This window comes from Paracoccidioides lutzii, assembly GCF_000150705.2.
Source record: "Paracoccidioides lutzii Pb01 unplaced genomic scaffold supercont2.26, whole genome shotgun sequence".
NCBI classification, from domain to species: Eukaryota; Fungi; Ascomycota; class Eurotiomycetes; order Onygenales; family Ajellomycetaceae; genus Paracoccidioides; species Paracoccidioides lutzii.
Genome location: NW_015440972.1, coordinates 296,319 through 317,660, shown reverse-complemented (window position 1 = coordinate 317,660; position 21,342 = coordinate 296,319). Strand labels below are relative to the sequence as shown.

General features: G+C 45.7%; 8 protein-coding genes across 8 annotated transcripts; 5 read left to right on the top strand and 3 right to left on the bottom strand.

Annotated features, from left to right (window-relative positions):
- Window positions 1-1,615: 1,615 nt before the first annotated feature.
- Window positions 1,616-2,398, bottom strand: PAAG_07648 (hypothetical protein; the record flags this gene model as incomplete). The annotated part of the gene is made up of 1 exon (XM_002790303.1): window positions 1,616-2,398. The coding sequence occupies one exon, from the start codon at window positions 2,396-2,398 to the stop codon at window positions 1,616-1,618; it is 783 nt and encodes a 260-aa protein (XP_002790349.1).
- Window positions 2,399-2,670: 272 nt separating this feature from the next.
- On the top strand, window positions 2,671-5,127 carry PAAG_07647 (DUF647 domain-containing protein; the record flags this gene model as incomplete). The annotated part of the gene is made up of 7 exons (XM_015846286.1): window positions 2,671-2,832; window positions 3,189-3,286; window positions 3,357-3,396; window positions 3,652-3,715; window positions 3,793-4,130; window positions 4,228-4,272; window positions 4,345-5,127. 7 exons carry the CDS (start codon window positions 2,671-2,673, stop codon window positions 5,125-5,127), a joined length of 1,530 nt encoding a protein of 509 aa, XP_015700769.1.
- Window positions 5,128-7,867: 2,740 nt separating this feature from the next.
- PAAG_07645 (regulator of G protein signaling domain-containing protein) lies at window positions 7,868-8,782 on the bottom strand (the record flags this gene model as incomplete). The annotated part of the gene is made up of 1 exon (XM_002790300.2): window positions 7,868-8,782. One exon carries the CDS (start codon window positions 8,780-8,782, stop codon window positions 7,868-7,870), a length of 915 nt encoding a protein of 304 aa, XP_002790346.1.
- A 1,181-nt stretch (window positions 8,783-9,963) lies between these two features.
- PAAG_07644 (hypothetical protein) lies at window positions 9,964-10,545 on the top strand (the record flags this gene model as incomplete). Its single annotated transcript, XM_002790299.1, has 4 exons — window positions 9,964-10,182; window positions 10,259-10,279; window positions 10,347-10,447; window positions 10,518-10,545. 4 exons carry the CDS (start codon window positions 9,964-9,966, stop codon window positions 10,543-10,545), a joined length of 369 nt encoding a protein of 122 aa, XP_002790345.1.
- Window positions 10,546-12,941: 2,396 nt separating this feature from the next.
- On the top strand, window positions 12,942-13,291 carry PAAG_12440 (hypothetical protein; the record flags this gene model as incomplete). Its single annotated transcript, XM_002790298.2, has 2 exons — window positions 12,942-13,061; window positions 13,160-13,291. The coding sequence occupies 2 exons, from the start codon at window positions 12,942-12,944 to the stop codon at window positions 13,289-13,291; spliced, it is 252 nt and encodes an 83-aa protein (XP_002790344.2).
- Window positions 13,292-13,591: 300 nt separating this feature from the next.
- PAAG_12439 (hypothetical protein) lies at window positions 13,592-14,255 on the top strand (the record flags this gene model as incomplete). Its single annotated transcript, XM_015847926.1, has 2 exons — window positions 13,592-13,828; window positions 13,962-14,255. 2 exons carry the CDS (start codon window positions 13,592-13,594, stop codon window positions 14,253-14,255), a joined length of 531 nt encoding a protein of 176 aa, XP_015702465.1.
- A 3,544-nt stretch (window positions 14,256-17,799) lies between these two features.
- On the top strand, window positions 17,800-18,355 carry PAAG_07642 (hypothetical protein; the record flags this gene model as incomplete). Its single annotated transcript, XM_002790297.2, has 2 exons — window positions 17,800-17,882; window positions 18,031-18,355. 2 exons carry the CDS (start codon window positions 17,800-17,802, stop codon window positions 18,353-18,355), a joined length of 408 nt encoding a protein of 135 aa, XP_002790343.1.
- Window positions 18,356-18,780: 425 nt separating this feature from the next.
- PAAG_07641 (hypothetical protein) lies at window positions 18,781-20,924 on the bottom strand (the record flags this gene model as incomplete). The annotated part of the gene is made up of 4 exons (XM_015846285.1): window positions 18,781-19,048; window positions 19,154-19,897; window positions 19,928-20,244; window positions 20,478-20,924. 4 exons carry the CDS (start codon window positions 20,922-20,924, stop codon window positions 18,781-18,783), a joined length of 1,776 nt encoding a protein of 591 aa, XP_015700768.1.
- Window positions 20,925-21,342: the final 418 nt, after the last annotated feature.

The following is a 21,342-nucleotide window of genomic DNA, read 5'->3' as shown; positions in this document are numbered from 1 at the left end:
GCAGTCGGTTGTGCCGTCGACATCGCCGTGCCCGTCCTTACCCCTCTCTTCTCATTCTCTTCAAGTCGCCGCCGCTGTTGTATCTCCAATTTCCTATCTCAGGGTTATTATGGGTTCGTCTCTCCAAAGTTATCATGGGTTATGGGATGCGCAGACATATATGATTCAGGTCTTCTTGGTACTACTGTTGTCACGCTATTATCTGCTGTTGGGCGTTGTTGGCTTGTTTGTTAAAAGTTACAGTTCTGCTGATGTTATTTGCAACCTCGCTATGGGTATTGATTTTGCTTGGCCAGGCTTTTCTTTCTTCAAACAATCTCACAATGTGTCAGATAGGGCTTTCGATACACTCTCCGCAGTACTCAATCACAATCGCTCCAGTTTCCATAAAGTATTCTCCTCCCCCCTCAATAGCGGTCAAAGGGGCAGAGCCCCGTGCTCTTTTCGTAGTTCAATTCTAGAGCTTGCATATCCCAAAAGGAAAAAGAAAAAAAAAAAGGTAGATAGTCTTTCCTGCCACCAATCATCATGTGCGATCTGCAGCCCTAGCAAATCACCGCTGCATAAAGGAAAAGCAAATCACCCTCCAACCTCCCATTTCAGCACTTTCCAGCCCATGTTTGGCTGAGAGAATGAGAAGCTCTACCGCTGCTGATTCGAGCCTTGAAAATGGTGTGCACTGCTATTGGAAACAGAGTTATGAATCATCAGAGACGACATCATCACTATCACGCTTTGCTCAGGCAAAGGCAGATGTGACTGAGGTGCTGCGGAAAGTGCACAAGACTGCTCTAAGCTTATAACATCTGAGAGTGGCTTAGAAGAGTTTTTAACTCTAAGCTTATCTGACAAGCCGGACTGGCTTACTTTTATCTCAAAAGACATGGACAGGGCAATTGATATGTTTCATAATGCTTTGCAGGAAGTGAAGACCTCACCCGACGTAGTATTGTCTACTTGATACAAACAAGTCTTGTGGGCTAAATGGGGGGGAAGAGGAAAGGGACGCAGCTAGCTCAGGTGCAACATTTTGTATTGTATTGCAAAGCACCCCTACACATGTTGACGAAGTTACTCTTTTGGATGTCATGACTTTATTGAATGCTGATGAGAATGCAATTTGAAGCAGTTGAATCTGACTTGCAGGAGATGTGAATAAGGTGATATTGTTGACATCCACGATCGGGTGAAAGTCATTAAAACTCCTCACAGGAATTGTCTCTCTTGGATTTGCCAAGCAGTCTGATACATCAAAAGCGCTGAGACAGTGTCAAGAAGCTAACATGTTCATAATGCCTGCGTTGTACTTGCTACAGAGATGAGCTGCACGTCCAAAGTGTCTTCTGAGCCATGCCCAGCTGAAATGGCATTACAAACTGCACTCCAAATTATAACTTCCCAAGGGAACATTTAATGCATCGGAGCTGATACTACATCCATTCTGGCCATCAAGATGCAGTAGTTAAGAGTCATAACGATAGCTCCTTGGGAATCAGATGATTGGAAAGAACTTTTCCACTTTATCAGAGTCATAATTGGCCAAAATTGATTTTACTGATGGTTAGTGATTTGAAAATATATGAAGGAGAATAGGTGAAAATGTTTTGATAAAAGTTCATGAAGCTGTTATAGCAGCCTGGTCTTCCAACCTACTCAACAGCCTATTTTTCCTCTCCTGTGTCCACTGCCTATTCAATGCCTCAATCTTCCCCCCGAGCACATCAACACAGTCTGGCTCAAGCAACAACATCCCCCTCGCAACTGTTGCATTGGTTACTACCATCTTTGCACCAATTGGCATTTTTGTAATCCCAACATCTTCAACAGGTTTCAATTCGATTGCGACCACCTTTGTTCCTTTCACATCCTGGAGCACTAACTGATGTGTCCCACCCTTAGCAGAATTAGAGAATGATGTATTCTGTGCTCCTGGTGCATTGCTATTTGCTCCAGCTGCATTCGTAGAGGCGTTACTAGTGTTATTATTAACAGCCTCAACCTCCCCAGTCTCGTCGCGCGTTACAGTGTGTATTATTTCTCTTCCACGCGTTTCTTCTCCCCGCTCAATTTTCTCAATTGCTTCGACTTGGCTCCATAGACTGCTCCCTATATCCTCTATATCAAGTACTTGCAACGGGACCGGCCCGGAAACGTGCCGTTCTTTTATAGCGGGGTCTGAAATGTCCTCCGGGAGAATGTGTGAGGGGTTTGTTGCAGAGAGGGATGTTGTAAAATCGGAAGCTAGCAATCGGAATAAGGCGGTTTGCGTGAGAGTGGAAAGGGGAGTCGTTGCTACACGCTGCGAGGAGAGGAATTGGGTGAGCCAGGTGCGGGAAACAGGAAGGGATTTGGTCGTGAGGAGGTGGTTTGCTATTTGGGCTTGTGGGTCTGTGGCCATTGGATTGACAGGAGGAAATCAGTTGAGGACGGTTTGGAATCCAGAACGGGTTTCCTAGATATGTAATTTCCACAACTCAATTAGTTGGCTAGTCAAAACCGTGACTGGAACAACAACAATAGCAAATGATCTCCCAACCCCACGACCTCAACATCTCCTCAACAACTATTGGCTTAAATAGAGGACGAAATCGATACTCAACAACAGATTTATGGATGGAGATATTACACCGAACGTACCATCGAGCTAATTATTAGGCAGAGCAAACGACAATGCCTTCCAACGATGCAATAACCATCAGAGAAACCAATGAAATAGGTGAACCAACCGCAACATACATCTACTCGGCGACGACGGAATCCCTACAACCTCGTATCCGGGATTCTCCTGAAGGTGCTGCTTCTCACCGTCAGAGGCGCAGAGTTGATGTTGTCGTATGTTCTCTTCCTAGGTTGCAAGCTTGTTTTTCTATTTGTTTCCTTGCGAAGTTCGGCCTCCTTAGCAATCAACAAACACCTTACATAGTGTCTCTATCGTGTTTATTTCTGCTTCTCTCTGCTTTACTTGTTTCCGCATGAGTTTTCTATATTGCTAGCCATTTCTCTCGTCCTTGCGCATGTATTATTGTTATTATTTCAATCTACTCCATTTCTGCGTGGTGGTTTTGTGGCCGGGGGGAGGGGAGGAGGAGGAAGATGGGACTCTCCTCCTGGTCCAATGAGGAATACTGGACTTCATCGCCAAAGCCGCAACTACCAGCTGCTAACTTATAATACTTATATAACTGTAGAGGCCTTCACGAAAGGAGTCTCCTTCATACCTAACCTCTCTTCTGATCGTTTTCCTCCCTGCGGGCTATCCCCATAGCGTCAGCGATGACTACATGGAGTGAGTGATTTCCTGTTCTCGATGCATCTATACCCAAACCTCGCCCAATGTTTGCCGGAGCTTGACACAGTCTGTTATTTCTTGCTCTCGAAAATAACCGCAAATATAAAGTTTTATTATCAAAGGAATAGTATAGGTAACGTTGTGTCTAGCCCTAGTATGTCAGAATGTCCAAGGAGGTTTAGTGCATACTGTTGGGCCTCCAACTGAGCGAATTCCCCTATTACATTCGCTATGTTAATCTTCTCTGGGATGACCCAAGCTAACTAGTTTTCTGCACACATATTTGAAGATATCAAATATATGTACGTGCACCGCTGTTAGCATTCCTAGAGGATATTTGAGCTGACAGCCCGCCTATTTAGGATTCACTACAAGCATTCTCAAGCTCAATTGCCGGACTACTGGCATCCCGCGCTGTGCTACAAGGTACGCTAAATATGTCCATGAATCAGCCGCAAAAGTAAATAAATAAATAAAAATCTGACCTAAATCCTATATATTAGGTGTAGGAGTCGGAGATGCATCCGCATCCCCAACGGTAGCTTTGCTACACAGCGTCCTTCAAGAAAGCATGGGCAGGATAGCCACTATTCTGTTTGCCCACCGGCTTGGAACATCACTCGAGCCTGAGTGCAAGTTGTACAGACTTGCCGCCGACGTCCTCAATGATTCGGCAATGGTGGTTGAGTGTCTATCCCCGGCATTTCCGAAACACCTGAGAGTTGTACTTTTGACTTTCTCCAGTATCTTAAGGGCTTTGTGTGGAGTGGCTGCGGGAAGCTCGAAGGCAAGCCTGAGCAGTCATTTTGCGAAATGGGGTAATCTGGGGGAGTTGAATGCTGTTAGTGTCTTATGGCTTGTTTACCCTCTTGGAATCCTAGTGATGAGGGGGTATCAATCTAGTTTTCATAAGACGCATAATAACGAAAGTATTTTAGAAAGATTCAAGTCAGGAAACCGTAATTTCGCTTTTGGGAATGCTGGTAAGTAAATAAAAGAAAAGAGCTGTCTTCTTCCTAGCGTGCCATACATCATTCTAACTAATTGAATCACAGTGCGGAAGTCTCGTTGTTTCACACATCTCCACCCCTTTAACGACAGGGTTAACCCTCATATTTCTCCTTCTAATCCACCTCTCAACAAACTACGCTGCAGTGCGTGCAGTCAACATGACCACTCTAAACCGTCAACGAGCTAATATCGTCTTTTCAACGCTCTTCGAAGAAGGCCGTGCTCTAACCCCAAAACAAACATCCAAATGTGAAAGGATTTTTGAGCGTGATGGAATTCTCCGCTGGAAAGCTTCCTCCACGACATTGGGATTCTGTCGAATAGGAATTGCGTTTCAAGAGTTACTCCGTAGCTCGAACGTAAGTTGTCGAGCAAATTCCATCCGTGACATCCCAATTGATATTCCCAGGCTGTTACGTCTCTTTGAGAAAGAGGAATATATTTTATGGTTCAACCCTGTTAGTAAAAAGGGAACAATTGTCCTGAAGAATAATGTGAAACCTGTTTCGCAACTAAAAGCATGGAGCCATGCGCTTCTGGTTGCGAAGCACCTCATGAAGACAACGGAAGATGCTGAAAAGAACAACAATAGCCCAATTACGAAGGGAGAGGTGAAACTGGAACGTCAAAACCGCAAGAAAAATTACAAGGACACCGCTGCTGACGTTTCAAATCCGGACACGATGCTCTCGATTCTTGAATCCACGCTGCAGACACATTCTATGAATTTCGCTGGCCAGATATCACGCTTGAAAGATGCCGGGTGGGATATTGACTCGCCGTCTCTAGAAACGAACGCAGGTAGGAGGCTTGAGGTTGTAGGATGAGATATTTCGGTGGCCAATGCCATAGATGGGTGTTCTCTGGGCTCGTCGCAGTTCTGGGTTCGTGGCAAACCGACGAGCACGCCTATTGTTTTCATCTTTTTCATGTCATGCGCCCATACGCGCCTCGGTATCAATGCGTGGATAAATATGTGCATGGGGCGGCGGCATCCATCCCACCCGCCGAAGGGACGTGATTCAATGGAACCATGATAGATCTCGTTCCCGTGGCTCAACTATGTGGAAGATGCCACTAGAGACCTCCGCCCCTGAAGACCTGCAGCCTAACCACAGTCCAGTTTGCCAACATCAAATCCCGGAATTTAAAGAAACGAACTGGCAACATTTCACAGAGTGGGGTTGAATATATAAGAAAATGTTCTAACAATCTTTGAAGTATGACTTTAGGCAGGCTACCTTCTGACCCTCTAAACAGAACAGCAAATAATAATTTTCCATAATAATACCACTATAGGTGCAATATTTTAACAAGCCATTGGATTCATGTCCTACACTCTATCAAGATCTTCGTGTTAAGAATAAGGCATGCCGCATGGTTCTTCGGTAGTGAGCTTTCTGAGGAAACACCCTTCTTATAGCCTCCTAACTTGAGATGTAAAGAGCATTGAAACGGCCAACTCCAACCACTATAATGAATCACATGCAACTGATCTAAGTGAAGAATCCATATAAACGGCGCTCTAAGAGTCAAATAGAAAATGACATTCCCAAAACCCTCTCACCCACCAAACAAAAACCAGGCTTCAATGTGCTACCGTTTCAAATGATTTAAGCTCCGTTTGGGGATTGATGTTTACTCCTCCATGGGCCCGTTCGAGAATAGCTTGTGTGGGTGCATGGAACACCCGGGTTTTTGAATACATTGAGACCAATACACACCCTCAAATCTCCAGTTTGCGAAGAAGGCATGCACCCCTCCCGCTCTCCGCCCACCCCCAATTTACCCCCGCAAGAGTGGGGCGATTTTGTATGTACGTAGCAGATGCAGCATTTACTAATGCCTGCCCTTTTCCCCCCAAACCCACTGACAACATGGCAACACAAAACGCGTCAGGGACGCCGTCTTCGTATCCTCGCGGCAGGGGGGGAGCAGGCTATATGCCCTACATTCCGGTTCGCATGCAGCCAGTCGCGCCGGAGAAAGTTGTGAACTTGACGTAAAATACATGTACTGTAGATACATACGTAACTACCGTACAGCGGCAGCAGAACTCAAAGCGGGTAGCGGTGGGGTTTTGAGGGGAAGAACCAAGCTAAAGAAAACCAAAAAAAAAAAAAAAAAAAAAAAAAAAAAAAAAAAAAGTCTTTTATTATTTATAGCTTACGGGAAGGAAGGTTATATCTGATACGCCACATATCTGAGGTGGTTTGATTGGCGATGTGTATTGGGGGCTTAATTGAGTTTTATAAGCAATGGGGAGAAAAATAGTAGGGAGATAAGATGGGGGGAATAGGCTACAGTTATATATGGAGATAGGGAAGGTTTGTGGGTACCACCGACTATTCCATAACTTACGTTGCAACTGATAAACCCCCCCGCTTACTTGCAAAATTATGCCCAGTTGCTTCCCTGGTTCCCTCCTATGCTTTTTGCGGTCTTGCAAACACCAGTCAACCAACCTTGGAATAATGGACGTTTGCGTGGGCTGATAAAGAAGAAACAAGAGTACAAGGGGCGGAACGGTGGAAAGGAGGCTGAAGCATCTTCCCTAACTTTCAGCCACCACGTTGTTAAAAGTTGATAAATACAATTCAGCCCCGGAAGGGGGAAGGGGGCGGAGAGGACAAAGAAAGTAGAAGTATCGCAAATTGCTTTAAAAATGATTAATAAATTACATTCTTATTCTCCCTGAGCTTTTTCAATTCTTTGACTTTGTCAGATGAGATGGCAAGACAAAAAAAGGATGTAGAAACACTGAGCTCTTTTTATGTTTTCGTGGTAATCGTAACTACCGTAGTAGTTAATGCCCCCTAGGATAATGGTCGGTAGTTCATGATGAAATACAGGAGGTGGAAAGTAGCTGCAATACCGGTAAGTTCAGGAGGGTGATCTTGATAAATTAAAATGAAATGTTATGGGGAAGGGTATGTGGGAAATAATCATCTATTCTAAATCTCATGAGTACTGGCATGCCCAGATGCCGCAAGCAGACAACAATAAAAAACATCCAAACATTTCGTAAAAGTCCAACGGTAGGCAAAGCAATTAGACAAAACCCACCCAAAAGAAAAGAAACAGGGATAGAGAGAGAAGAATTTGAGACGCAGATCCTTTTTGGGGGCAAGAGGTTTCGAAACAAAATAAACTGTCGCATGCTAATGGAAAACGCACGTAATGGGTATACATGCCCTAACAACAAAATCAACGACAAAACATACTAATATAAGGGGCATAGAAAAAAATGCAATCCACCAGATATTAACAGAAATGCATGCTAAACCGTCCGATACATGCAAGACAAAAAGAAAGAAGCTAGACCAAAGAGAGAGGAGAAGAGAAAGCATTGTCAAGAGCATGCAACTAAGTGAGAAAAACAAGAAAATGAAAAGAGAGAAGAACAGTGAGGTTGTGGGTGTGGTTATTGCGGTGAGGGAGATCATGGTTGAGATGCTTCATATACAGGCTCACATGGTAACAACGCTACACTGCAAAAAGAAAAGGGAAGGGGGGGGGATTTATATCAATCAATATGGGAATGGGGGCCAAAAAGACCCCTAAGCATCATTCCTCTTCCGTGGCAGGAAACCGCCCATCTTTCGAACCAGGTCCTCCAGCCCTCTTCTTCCAACCGAGCTTCAAGCCCATCTTCTTCCAAGCGTTATCTGCCGGTCTGAATTTGGGATTGTGGCCTGAGGGACCAAAATGTAAGGGTACATCACTTGATGGTGGCGTGGTGGGTGGTGTCATTGGCTCACCGGCACCAAGACTGGATGTCATACTTCCAGAATCGTCTGTGAGATTGGCGGAACCTGAGTCGCCGCTCAGTGGGGAGAGGGCATAGCCCGAACTTCGAGACCCGGATCTGCCCATCCCTCCTGATATTTTGAGCTGCTGTAGAGCAAGCCCTGTTGCTGGTGAACGCGGTGACAAACAAGATGGCTGTGGGGATAGCTGCCGGCGCATGGAGGCGTGGAGTCCCATTTGGCTATCATCATGAGCTGCCATTTCGTCGTAGTGTGAATCGGGCATTGAGGGCGGGCTTTGGCTGTTGAGGAATGGAATGAATATTGATTCTTCCATTAGATCTCGCATTCTGTTGACAGCGGGGCGTAATGTTTCTGGTGGAGGCGGAGTGGGTGAGTTTGAATGGCTTAAGAGATCGTCGCGGACTTCGCTTGATACATTGATCTCACGGGGTGCTGCGGGAACGATGTACGCCTTCAATATCCTCTGAAAGAGCATACACAGATGTTGTGTTTTGGTTGGATCGGCGTAATAGCTATCCCGGTATCTATTTGCCTCCATAGTAAATTCGAGGGTTTCTAGGCAGTGGTTTTGAGAAAGGAAGGCCATGAATGCTGACAGTGTGTAAGGTGGTGATGATGTGTTGGACAGTACATCATCTAGCGTGGGTCGAGGAGCGAAATTCGGGATAGCTAGACTGAGAGGCCTCGAAGAGGGCTGCCAACCTTCCATAGCGTGCTCCTCGTCTGATCACAGTCCGAGGGCTCAGGGGATTGTCGAGGTGTAGAATCGGGTGTGAAGTTCCAGGACAACAGTGAAGTATATCGGGATGTACCCGCAATCATTGCGCCCAGAGGACGACCGACCCCACCTCTGTCTCTTAATCTCAGGGAACTGGATCCTGGCCTTTCCTCTTCAAGAGACTTCTTCCTTTTTTTTCTAGATTTTGTATTCTTGGGATTCGGTTCGTTCCTCCTCGACCGCCGCCCGACAACCGCCTTTTAACAGTCGCCACAACCCTCGCGTGTATAGATTGCTTGCTCAGTAGTATCAGCGATCGCACTTCAGCGTGGTAGACGGGAATGGGAAACCTCGATTCAGGCTAAAAATAAGGCTGCACTGACGAAATCCAAAGGGTGAGAGGATTGTGGAGCTCAGGAATGTCAAAACAGAGTATATGTATGTTCTCGGTGTGACGACCGCAAAATGCGCTTAGTTCGAAACAAATCACTCGTCTCTGCAATATAAAAGCACAGTTTTTTAAGTGTCTGGAATTCCTGCCCACGCACTCTAGATAATTACTTCCGTCGGACGTCTCAACAGTAATGTGGCTTAAAGGTCGGTTAGTTATGGTTAAACCAACGAAACGCTCAAGAACGCAACAGGTTGCGCCGACCAAAAGTATAAATATTTCCAGGCTGAACGACAGGAGGCAAATTATTTTCGTGAAGGGCAGAAATGATATGACGAATATAATAAAGACGGGTTGTTAGTGGGGTTTTGTTCTACGTCAAGGATGAGGAAATTAGGTGGGGATTTAGGATATCCACAGCGATTTCAACGATAGAGAAGCAGGATTTTATAGAGGTGAAGAAGGTGAGATCACGACGTCGACGACGATGGTGGTGATGGTGGTGATGATGATGATGATGATGATGATGATGATGATGATGATGACGATTAAGATAAGACAGTCAGAAATTGAGAAGAGAGAATGAGGTAGGAGAGGCATATAACGGATCACGGAGAGAGGAGAAGTAGAAGAGGAAGAGAGGGAGAGAGGAAGAGATGTGGTTAGGTCGTAGGTAGTAGGTTGTAGGCTGAAGGTTGTAGGTTGAAGGTTGAGGATAAGAGAGAGCGTGAAGTCCCGCAGCGCTCACTCATCGTCGATTGGCGGGTGGAGGGGGGGAACCATGCCTGGAGAGCCCCGAACTGGCTGGACTGGCTGGGCTACCGTGGGCGACCGTGGGCTGCCGTGGGCTGCCGTGGGCTACCTTCAAGCCTACCCTGGGTTGGCACGCCCTGGTTGGGTGGCTGACTTTGCTGGTTTGGAAACCTATACCTGGTATTACAGGGGTCATGGTAATGAATTTGTTCTAGAATATTACGGGATGGTCATACCCACTCCCAGTGTATGTATGGTACAGTCAGTCGCAGATCTGGTTAGGCTGTTTGAACCGAGTATTAATATGGTTGATCTGGTACCAGCCCTTGGAGGAGCCCAATAATGTCAGTCCCTTACAGGCCTCCAGGCAAACAACCTTTCAGTCCATGGATAACTTATGATCATCATAAGTTCCCTATTGAAACAACTGGAAAATTCCATGCAGGCCTGAATGCCCTGAACCCCAGTCGTCATCCAACGACAAAAGCTAACATATGTGGAAGTGCCCCCCGGTAAGGCCTGTTGCTCAGATATTCCGTGTGGCGAAAAAGTCGGAATTCCAGAACTAATCCTCCCTATAAGGCAAATCACACGGCTAAAGGAACCTTAGGTTATTATTATAGTTTTTAACTACAAGGTACTCTGGAGTGACTTTAAAAATGGAAGCTTAAAGAGCGAATCACAGCAAGACACACATCCCTAGCATGTAGCAATAAGTCATTCCATAGGCCGGGTTATTGTTGTTAGGCTGAAAATGAAAACAGACACACCGATGGGACAAACATATATATGTAAATAGCGAGCAAAACTAGGAACATTCCTGCAAGCTGCCAGGAGGAGCAAAGTAGCCAACATGGATTCCACATATATAATTTGATACTTTGGACAAAGTGATCTCATCTCTGCAATGTGGATGTGCCCAATGTGAAAGATCATCACAGAACGAGGATATGACCAGACACAAATACCAAAAGAAAAAGAAAAGAAGGGGAAAAAAAAAATAAAAAATAAAAAATAAAAAAAAAAAAAATTCCAAAATAACTTGTGTTCGCCCATCATAACCTACGGGTTCGAAGCCTTAGTAACAACACAAAGATCCACAATTAGTTCGAGCACATCTGCAACCAAGTGGGGCCCTGGGGCCCCACCTTAACTGCTTCCATTTTCATTCTGTCCAGCTTCTTAGGTTGTTCTTTTCTTGAGTGTCTGTGCCCTTGTAACCCTGTAACTATAATACCACCACAGATGCTTACCATACGGAACAGCAACCCATCACACACCCACCCCCCCCCCCTCTTCCCACCCCCTTCCCCCCTACCCCCGTTCCCTACCTCTTTACCCCTCCCCCAATACGCAAAGGGTAATAAATCCGCCAGCGCCACCCTGTCCCTTACCTACGCGTCGTAAAGTGATTCTCACAAAAATATCTCCACGGGTCGGAAATGCATTCCGCATTAGGAGCCCATGATATTACGTACGCGAGTGTTCCCTTTTTTTTTTTTTTTTTTGTATTGTGTCAAGGGAAAAGGGATTCATGTGTGTACAGCCAAGGCTATCGATAGTTATTATTTTTATACTTCCGGAGGTATGTCAGACCGTAGGGCCTCTAGGATTCTTCCATGAATCCGTACTTCGCTTTTGTTCGAGAAACTAAAAATTACGCTTAAAACTAGCTCAGTAGAGAGCAGAGCCAAGCAAAGCAGCAAGCTCTAAAAATTAGTTTCATCACGGAAAAATACCTAAAACCAAACAGACTTTTCTCTGACTCCGCAAGGCAGCTAACCAGAATTTAACTCGCCCATCTACTCGTCATATTCAAAACACAAGCTCTTCCCCCAAGTCCACCCGTCGGACGACTCCGTAATACATTATTGGTCATTGTTGTGAATCTTCTTATCCCCCCTCGAAGCCGGATTTGGTCACTGGCCTGGACATCTCCCCGGTCCCGGCGCTCTCTATCACCTTCCAGTTGGCCGTTACGGGCGTTGATGTTGATCCCCACCGTGGTGCCTGAACTGATTGGCGGTGAATAATAATGGTTCCGGGCGCAACCCCACAACTGCTCACCCCGAGACCAACCCAGGTTCTCTTTCTCAGGCAGACATGGCAAGCTGGCAACGAGGTGGCTCCCGAAGAAAGACATGGATGCATCGACCACACGTGTGTCCACAAAAGGGTATTCCACATGGTTCCGACAAACGAACGCCGTAATAAAAAAAAGGCTATTTGAAACACTGTTGCGTTGCCCTGTTTCTTGAATGTGGAGAGTTAATCTTTGGGAGTGCTCTAATTACTCCAAACTCATCGTCATTTTCACAGATGTCGTATGTTGGTGGTGTTTGCGCGGCAGGAGGGAGTGAGTGGCTCCAGCCGCGGAGGATCAAAAGCAGCAGGGTCGGGAATATAATTCACGGCCCGGACGAATTTCATCCCGAACGGCGCAGGGCTGAATTGTTTACTTCACAGATACATGGCAATGACATGGGATAATATTGAGCTGTGGGAGGATGCTGTTTCCTGATCGCCGCTTGCCGTGTCATTTGATAGCCCACAGCATAAGACACCACTACCAAACAAATGGTTCGACAGGATCGTGTGAGAAATTGCCATGGCCAGGAGATTCTCTGGCACTAACCATTACGCCTCCAGCCTGGGAGAGAAGAGAAAAAAAAAAAAAAAAAACCTGGAATCAAGTTACTGATAACCGCTATTTGCGAATAATAATTGCAAATCTCCAAAACTCCCAAGTGATGCTACCATATCACCCGGAACAACTTCAAAAAGATATGAATCTTTCTCGAAGACTCCCGCGAATTTCCTTCATGGCTAGCATGGCTAGAAACGGAAACCAAAAAAATAGGAATAAATAAAAATAAATAAATAAAAAGGAAGAAATGGTTTTCAGGCCGGTATTTGCAACTTTATTTTATGGTCATGCGGGCTGGAGCAACAATAGGATAACTCACTTGCCTTTCCTTGCCGCCTGGTTCTCTTCAAGCAAGAAAAATGAACCTCAGCGAAAAGTATCTCCAGGACGATCGTCCCACTGCTATTGGCCAACAATCAGCCCTGGAGTGTTTTAACCATGAAACCTTCAAGGCAGTCAAGTTCGAGGGACTGTTGAGGGTGAGTTGGCATGGACACACGCACCAGCCACCTCCACAAACCATGTACTAAGAAGCCTGGGTGTGTTTGTGTTTGACGTCAGTACCACTGTTGCACAGACAGTTGAATGGCGAGAATCGGAAGATGAATACTGCCGCTGTCGCATCAAAAAGGGATCAACGCACGCCCGCGTCGTCGACGGGTTCGTCCAGCAAAAGCAAATAAATGACGCCAGCGGCGGCGAAAAATAAATACTTTCCCTGTTGTGGTTAGCGCCGAAACTCAATCCTGGAAGGCGCACAAAGGCGATGGCCACGTGATGACGACCGCATGGGCCAATAAAACGCCTCCAGGATGTCACGTCCCCGTCAAAGGATTTCTCTGGCCAGAATCTGGTTCGAGTCGTTGGGGTCGGGGATGTGATTGGAGAGGGCTGGTTTGATGCCACATATCCCGTGCCTATGAACAAACGATGAACCCAAGGATGATAATATATATCTTTTCCGTTTCCATTGTCTATCACCTTCCACGAGCATGTACACACGGCTTGAATGCTGGTTGATGAGCCAGAACGGGTTTGTCTGACATTGTCAGCGAGGACCTTAATCTCGCTTCTTCCGTTTGCGAAAACATCTTCGGCAAATAGATGTGAGAGAGCCCTTCGCCTATACAGCTCACATTTTTCTTCCAATTCTCGTCTCAGACGCGAGAGGCCGATGATACTCCGGGGCTGGAGCTATTTATTAGTCGGGATAATACTGGATATTACGGATACTGAGGTATCGCGGGTATTCTTGAATGAGACCAAATATTACAAATATGCGGAGATGCCTTGATGTTTTACATTTCGTGCACCTTTCCCAATGTCACTACATATTCACTTTTATTTTTTTTTATTTTTTCTTTCTATTTTTTGGGCAGCTTTCAATTGAAAACCCTTGCATGCAGGCCATGAAAGCCAACAAAAAACCCTGGACAGAGGTGACATATGCTGTGCCCCCCTTCAAACATTACCTTCAGGCAAAAACCCGTCGTCCGTCGCCAAAGATGAAACATATACGAAATCCAAAATTTAAGGAAATAGAGTCGCACAGTTGGGCCTCCTTAGGGAAGGGGAAGCTCAAACTTGGTCAGACATTTTTGACTTCGGTGAGGACCGTTATCTTTCTTCATCCAGGCAATATTTTCATCGGCGCTGTCATAGATTACCAATAGGATACTATTCATCTGTCATGGCTAGGTGCTCCTCTTGTTTCTTGTTGCGTTCCGTAGTTCCAATAACAAAACCCCCATACAACGAGAGGAAAGTACGATAATTGAAAAGGTGTCTAGATGAAGAACAGTCTCGAACAGCCTCTAGGGCATGTGGAATGTTCAAACCCTAAGATGAAGATGATGAATATGAAAGTATGAAGGGTGGACAGCAAAATACATGGGCAACATTACATACATACATACATGCGAATTCCCGGTCCTTCATTCCAGAAGGATTCTACATAATACTACTTCCATTTGTCCTGCATACAAGGTTCCTCCCTCCGCCCAAGATGAAGGTATAACCAATATTAATACCCTGAACCCAGCCACTTGAAAAGCAAAAAGACATTTTAAACCAACTATGGGCTGCTGGTGACAATTCCAAACAAGCCCATATCCATGCCACCAGCAAAGTCAACCTCCAATACAATACATGGGATACCTCCCTGGGACAGGCAATAGAATGCCACGCTTCATTTCAAGGGCCAAGACCTTCCAGAACTCTTCTAGAAGGAATTTTATCAGTGGCGCAAGTAATCCACTTCGAATGGAACACACTAAGAACCGGAATGGAAGGATTTGAGATATTTTAATCAAGATATTTATTATTATTATTATTATTATTATTATTATTATTGAAGCTGAAATTTACAGGTATCCTAAAGTTTTGCCTTTTCTTCTGCTTTTGTTTGATCTTGGTCTTGTATGCAAGTCATGCATACACCCGGTGACCGCCAGGCCGTCCGTTGCCGCCCTTTTATGTTACATGTTTATTGATATATGTATGATGTATGTACAGGACATGTGTACCTACAGATATAACAACATGCCTGTATTCAGTGTATCCCTTTGCAATCTATTTTACAAGACAACGATTCTCTCTAAATTTATCCGCCACGCCTAGCGGAGAAATCCGAATTCCCATGATGGCTAGGCTGGAGGGAGTACAAAACGGCTATTAAAAGGCATGGCAGAACTCGGCCGAGAGTCTCAGAAGAAAGGATACGCCTCGTTTTAACAGGGCCACCCCACCTGGCCTCAATAGATGTCTGGAGGATCGGGCTAACGTCCCAAAAATTAACGTTTTTCCTAGCATGGTGGTAAACAGCGCCGTATTTTCAGTCACTATTCAAAGATGAAGGCCTGAACATGAATCAGGAGGCGAATAGACAAATTTTGCCTCCTGTATGGCCATCAGGGAGTGAGCGACGACAGTTGCTAGGGTAAGATGTTCTACTGTTGCACATTCATTCTCCTTGAAGCCTCTGTCGAATGACTGCAATGTTCTGTTCTGACTTTTTATCTTTGAGGCATCATTTTCCAGGTGACATCCTATCGTTGCCACGCATATGTCTGATTGCACTTATGATACACGTACTGTGCGTACTGCCCAAAATTCTCTCCCGGGCTCCTGAACGTGGGCTTTCTTTCCGGGAACGAGAGGGCGATAGGCAAGAAAGGCGGAACCTCAAGAGGAATCTCCCAAAGCGAAGTGAAGAAATACCCGTTCTAGCCGCATTCTCAGTATGACTGCTCGACGGAATCAAACTTGGCAACGCTGATCATTTGCCTCGTAAAAGAAACCCACATTGCATAGATGTCACAGTTTGAAGTTCAATCTTTGCACAGTAGGGGTAGTAAACGGCATCGTAATACAAGTCTTCCGCGGTGCACGCAGTGTATTGTCGAGGGACAGTGCCGCGGAGAAGCAATAGCGATCGAAATCGGAGAAAGAGGAACGCCCGTTTCGTAGAGCGAAGCTTCGACCTTTTCTCGGATTGTTATTTTGTGTTCATTTGTCATTACATAGCAACCTTGTCAGTTGGTTTGGCTCAATTGTCCAGAGAATCCATCCCGGAAATCCATTGGAAATCATCCCCATGACCCTCACTTGGCCCACGAATTTGAGAACTTTTAAGCTTTGGTTCAAATTTCTTCTCATTCCCCCTCTAAAATGGAGCAGGAACACTTGGTCGACCGTCCCTCGCAAGATTCTGACGTCTCCTTGTTGGACGACAATATTACCGAACCGTATCGCCACCTCTCTGTCTGTTTCCATCACAGCTTGCTAACAGATCTTCTAAAATACCACAAGCAATCCTGTGGGTTAGAATGAAAGCAACAAATATTATCGGCTGTCATCCTTTCTCGCCAGGCGGTTGAGAGACCTGCGACGACATTACACCGGGAGATTAGAATATCAGTGTAACAAGGCAGAGAATGGATCCAGTAAGCCTGGGAGGAACACGTCAGAGTGCAATTTTGATACACCTTTTGGTGAAACGATTGGTCGTTTTCTGGTTTTGACTCACTATCGACAGGTATTTGTTGCTGTCTGAGAGCACAGTTCTACTTGCTGCTGTGGTCCGATTGAGGAAGTCGTATCTCTTTTGCAGGCCGCGCAATCACCGCTCACCAGAGGTGCTTATTCGTGGAATCCTAATGATCCAGGTTGACTTCGAAGATTTTAATGTGAATACCAACCACATCGAAAATTCATGTATCTACTTTAAAATTAGCACCCAGGGCATATGAATGGAGCGTGAGTCGTTCGAACTGCTGGTTTTTCAAATTCGTACCAAATGATTCCTCTTCACCAATATCATGATATTCTTCTGACCTCAGTAATTAATGGTACAGGGTATCGGTTACTCTGTTGAGGTCCTAATTGATCTGATAGACGGAACTGAACTGCATACAGAGAACTGTCGATCTGTTCAGACAGGTCAGTGTCTGAGGGATTGTAGAGACCATGCAATCATCACGCTGCTTACCTTCAGTGCATATATCCGTATAACTGTTCGCTGTGAATGAAGGGGACTGATAACACGACAGCCGGATAGGGATGACATAAAGGTTCAATTCCTGGTGAAAGGTCATGTAACTTCTGACAAAAATGTTTCTCTCTCATCAGGTTATCTTCGAACAGCGTAAAAAAATCGAAAAGTGGAATGCGCACAATGCCATATCGCAATGATGCATATTTAGTACCTAACAAGCACAGTTGACCAGTGGTCAGCGAAGGGGTTGTTCTCGCATCGCATCGAAGGGTGTTCAACACCCGACATTCTGAGAAACTTAACCATATTCTTCAGACATGGTTCTCAATGACGAATACGATATGAAAAGGTAAGTTTTTTAAACTCAGGGTGGATATTTTGTCCAAGGTTCGTAGGTCTCCAGGGCTTCCTCAGAAAATAGGTATTTATTTAGTCCACGGAGGCTAGCGGAAGCTCAGAAGCATATTGTTCTGGTAAGTTCGTTGGATTGAGTTGTTCACTGACGCGATTCTGACATTCCTTGGTGTATACGCTGTCCATGGTTGGAAAAATGTGTATTCTTTCAAGTCCAAGTGTAAAAATGGCTCAATGATATCGGATTGTTTCTCATATCACTCCGGTCATTCACAAGCTTTGATGATTCTACAGCCCGCTTCGCGAACCACCGACGTACACACAACCAAGAACTGCTTTTATTAGTATCCCTTTCATATCCTGCCACCATGGGTTACGGGGACTGGATTGACATGCATCTTACAAATACGCTTGATGGGTCCATCGTTGTTCAAAATGCCCAGTTAGATAGGTAAGCAACATCATGCCATTCACCCCCCAAACATACATACAACCCCTTGAAGCCGTCCGTTCGCGGAAAGATAGGAGATAGAGAGGGGAATGGCTGTGGTTGAGTTTGAATTGACCAAGCTAAATAACCTGACGCCACCTTTGTACAGCGGCAAATTTTACACAAACGACGACAAGGACGACGAGATCAGTGCTGAGCAAGTGGATGAAATTGTGGTCGGAGAGGATGGGGGCTCAAACGATGTGTTCAGCTGCGGCAGAGAAGATACGGCGGTTGGCACCCAAGGGTCCTTCGAGCTGTATGATGAAACCAATTATGACAAAATTTGCACAATAAATTGGTCATGTCCCTACAGCGGCAGCAATTATCTGTATGCCTCGAACACGAACACAAACTATTCGGTGGGAATACCGTCAGTCAGCCTGAGTGGACCCATTGGGTTTGTTGATATCAGCGTTGGGGAGGCGTGGTAACAATAATTAAGAAATATTTCAGAAGGATAGTATGTGTACAAGACTGGGTTGAATTGCAAAATAAGTACAACCGAGGAAAAGGAACGGGGAAAAAGTGCTTTTCATATTGGATGTGTGTATCATAGCTATGCGCCGCCGTCTAAGTAGTAATTATGAGTGCTAAAAGTGTTCATTCTTCCGAGACACTCTCCGCTCCGCCCCTTTTAAATTGTTCCGTGAAAAAGCCGTGATTTGTTGTAAGCAACGTCAACGAATTGCCATTGAGAATTTATACTCGCATAGTTTCAAAGGCATAAAGCTCATCCATGTCTTTGATTAGCAAAATAGATGATAATTAATGATAATTAATCATTAACGGTTAATAATACCCCAATCCTTCCATTCATCCCTAACCCCCCCCCCCCCCCCAAAAGAGAATTTAACGATCACATATACAGTTTACTTCTGTCTGCCACATTCTTCCTTGCCACTAATCCAATATGTCCAATGGGCTGTCCCACGCGCATATCGCCGATCAACCCAGGGATCTCCTTCAAACCCTCGCTTTGATCCAACTCCTTATTACAGCCAACGAGGTCAGGCCGTCCTTTGATATCTTCCACCCGGTCCGCCCCAAACCGGAAGAAACTATATCCATCCAATGTTTCTGCCCAACGGCGCCTGAAGCCATATACGACACCAAGCACAACACAGCTAATTGACCAAATATAGAAAAGCACAATGGAGAAAACACCCGGCACGGAGCCAGGTCCAAGAATCTTTCCGGGCTACGAAGCGGTTAGACTCTCATGTTCGTACGCCTGTTCAAACCCCTTAATGCCATCATACATCAGCTGTAAAGCTTCCGTGCCAAATGCGCGCATGATCGCCTGGAGTACTATGTGCGGCTGGAGGAAGCCTAGGTAGCGGGAGGCGTTGGAGTACGCTTCTGGTGGGGGCGAGTTTGTGGATTCGAATAGCTGCTCGTATGTTTCGTATTTCGCTGAGGTGGCGCCGTAGGTGGCGGAAAAGAGCATATCAGAAATAGTTCTCCCGAAGGGGTCAGCGCGGTATTCAGATCCTTTGTGAGCGAGAGGTTTGGGGAGTGTGTGGATGAAGGAGTGGAATGTCGAATGGTATGGGTCAAGTGTGGCGACGCCTGGTTGGGAAACAAAGCGGCAGCGGACCCCGATGGGGGGAGCAGGTTCGATGATATCGAGCAACTGTTCTGTTGTCAGATTGAAATACCTCCTTTGGTTAAACAATCGATCTTGGCCTTCTTCGAAGAAGGTAGTGTTGACTTGATAGGAGCCGTTGTCCAATTTGATCAGTGGACCTCCCAAGCCGGAAAAGGGCGAAGCGATTGTATTATTAAAATTGACTGGACGTTCGTTTTCGTAAGTAGCCTTCGTACGAATCTGCCAGAAAGCGTATTCGAAGATATCGACATCGTTGAGCTTTTTGTCGTGGGAGAATCGCTCCTTTTGACCCTGGTCGGTTGAATAGGATGTGACCTTCCTTACGCCGACTTCCATGTACGCAAGCAGGTTGAAGGTTTGTGAACTGAGTCCCAGGGTATATGAAAATACTTACCCCTCTGAATTTAACTCAGGTTTACGTCCCACGACCGTGAATTCGGATTCAGACGTGACCACAGAACAGTTGTATCCCAACCGGAGTCCCCATGTCCTTCCAGCAACTGGGTATTCACCCTGCGGTGCGAGAAAAAGCTCCGGAGCCTGTTCATCAAGTGGAAGAGAGTTTGGGAAAGACACCAGATAGCTATATTGGCTTCGATCCAGGTATTGTGGTGTGTAGACTACTCCTGCACCTGGGATTACGGGAAGGGTACTTGCTTGCAACATGAGACGACCACGCCTGGATACTTGTTCTGGATTTCTCCGTTGAAGCTATCCTTAGTATGTCAGATTACTGTTGCACGTTCGTTTGTATGAACAAATCCATCAAACAGTTCCATGCTAAGACCAGAAATCGGCAGTGCAATTGTTATTATCAAACTTATGAAGGCGAGCAAGTACCATAACCGTTGCGGCACACTTCTTTTTTGCGTAATTGACATCTGCAAACACTCCGTCCATCCCGAGAAGCCAGATCAAGACTGTTCACTATGCATTAGAAGAACCATAGCATCATTGACCTGCCAATGGCGGTCCTGAAGCATAACTGCCTCTACGCCAGCGAGTCCAAATTTGGAGATACCCAAGCCGAAGACACCAATAATAAACCACGAGTAGTACACCCATAGAGCAATGCGGTGACCATATCGATTTGACTCTGCATTTTTTGTTATAACAGCCCATTCAATCACGCAAAAGTAAGCAGTGATGGCTGGTGGGACGAGCACCAATAAAACAGACCTCAGATAGAATCTCCTAAGCAGGTATCCTCGTGGAGATTCATCTAGCTGTCCTGGTCCTGCCGGGCTATCGGACTTGGGTTCGGAGGAGATAATGGCCACAGAGGAAAACGAGCCATCGTTCTGAGATGATGGTACAGGATGATACCGCACAGGGGAACTGGAAGTCTCTCTAGGGGAGCCAGAACGTTGCGTTGTTGCCGTTGAAGACATTGACGTAGCTCAATGCCGAAAAGAGGTTGAGGTTTGATATCAGGGTGAGAAAGCAATTGACAACTCGACAGACGTACTCCCGTGCAATCTGATGAACCTCCTTTTAAGTCAAGACTCGAATTCACACTCTGGCCCCCTCCATCTCAAGTTTGGCAAGAAAAATGAGCGGATCTATGTCCCCAAGCTAGAAGCTAACGGGCGGTCCAAGCATGCAAAAACAAGGGGCCGAGCTGCCGGCCATAACCAACTTTCATCCAGCACCCTTATCAGTCAGGCTGTGACCTTGCTTGATTGGTTAGGAGCCCTCTGAATCCTTCGCAAGGCTAGTTGAACACGATTGCATGGCCCCAATTACTCCCGTGCTGACAGTCCAGCTGAGGTTCTTAGGCGCCTTTAGGGTGTTGTTCGCAGTAAGAGG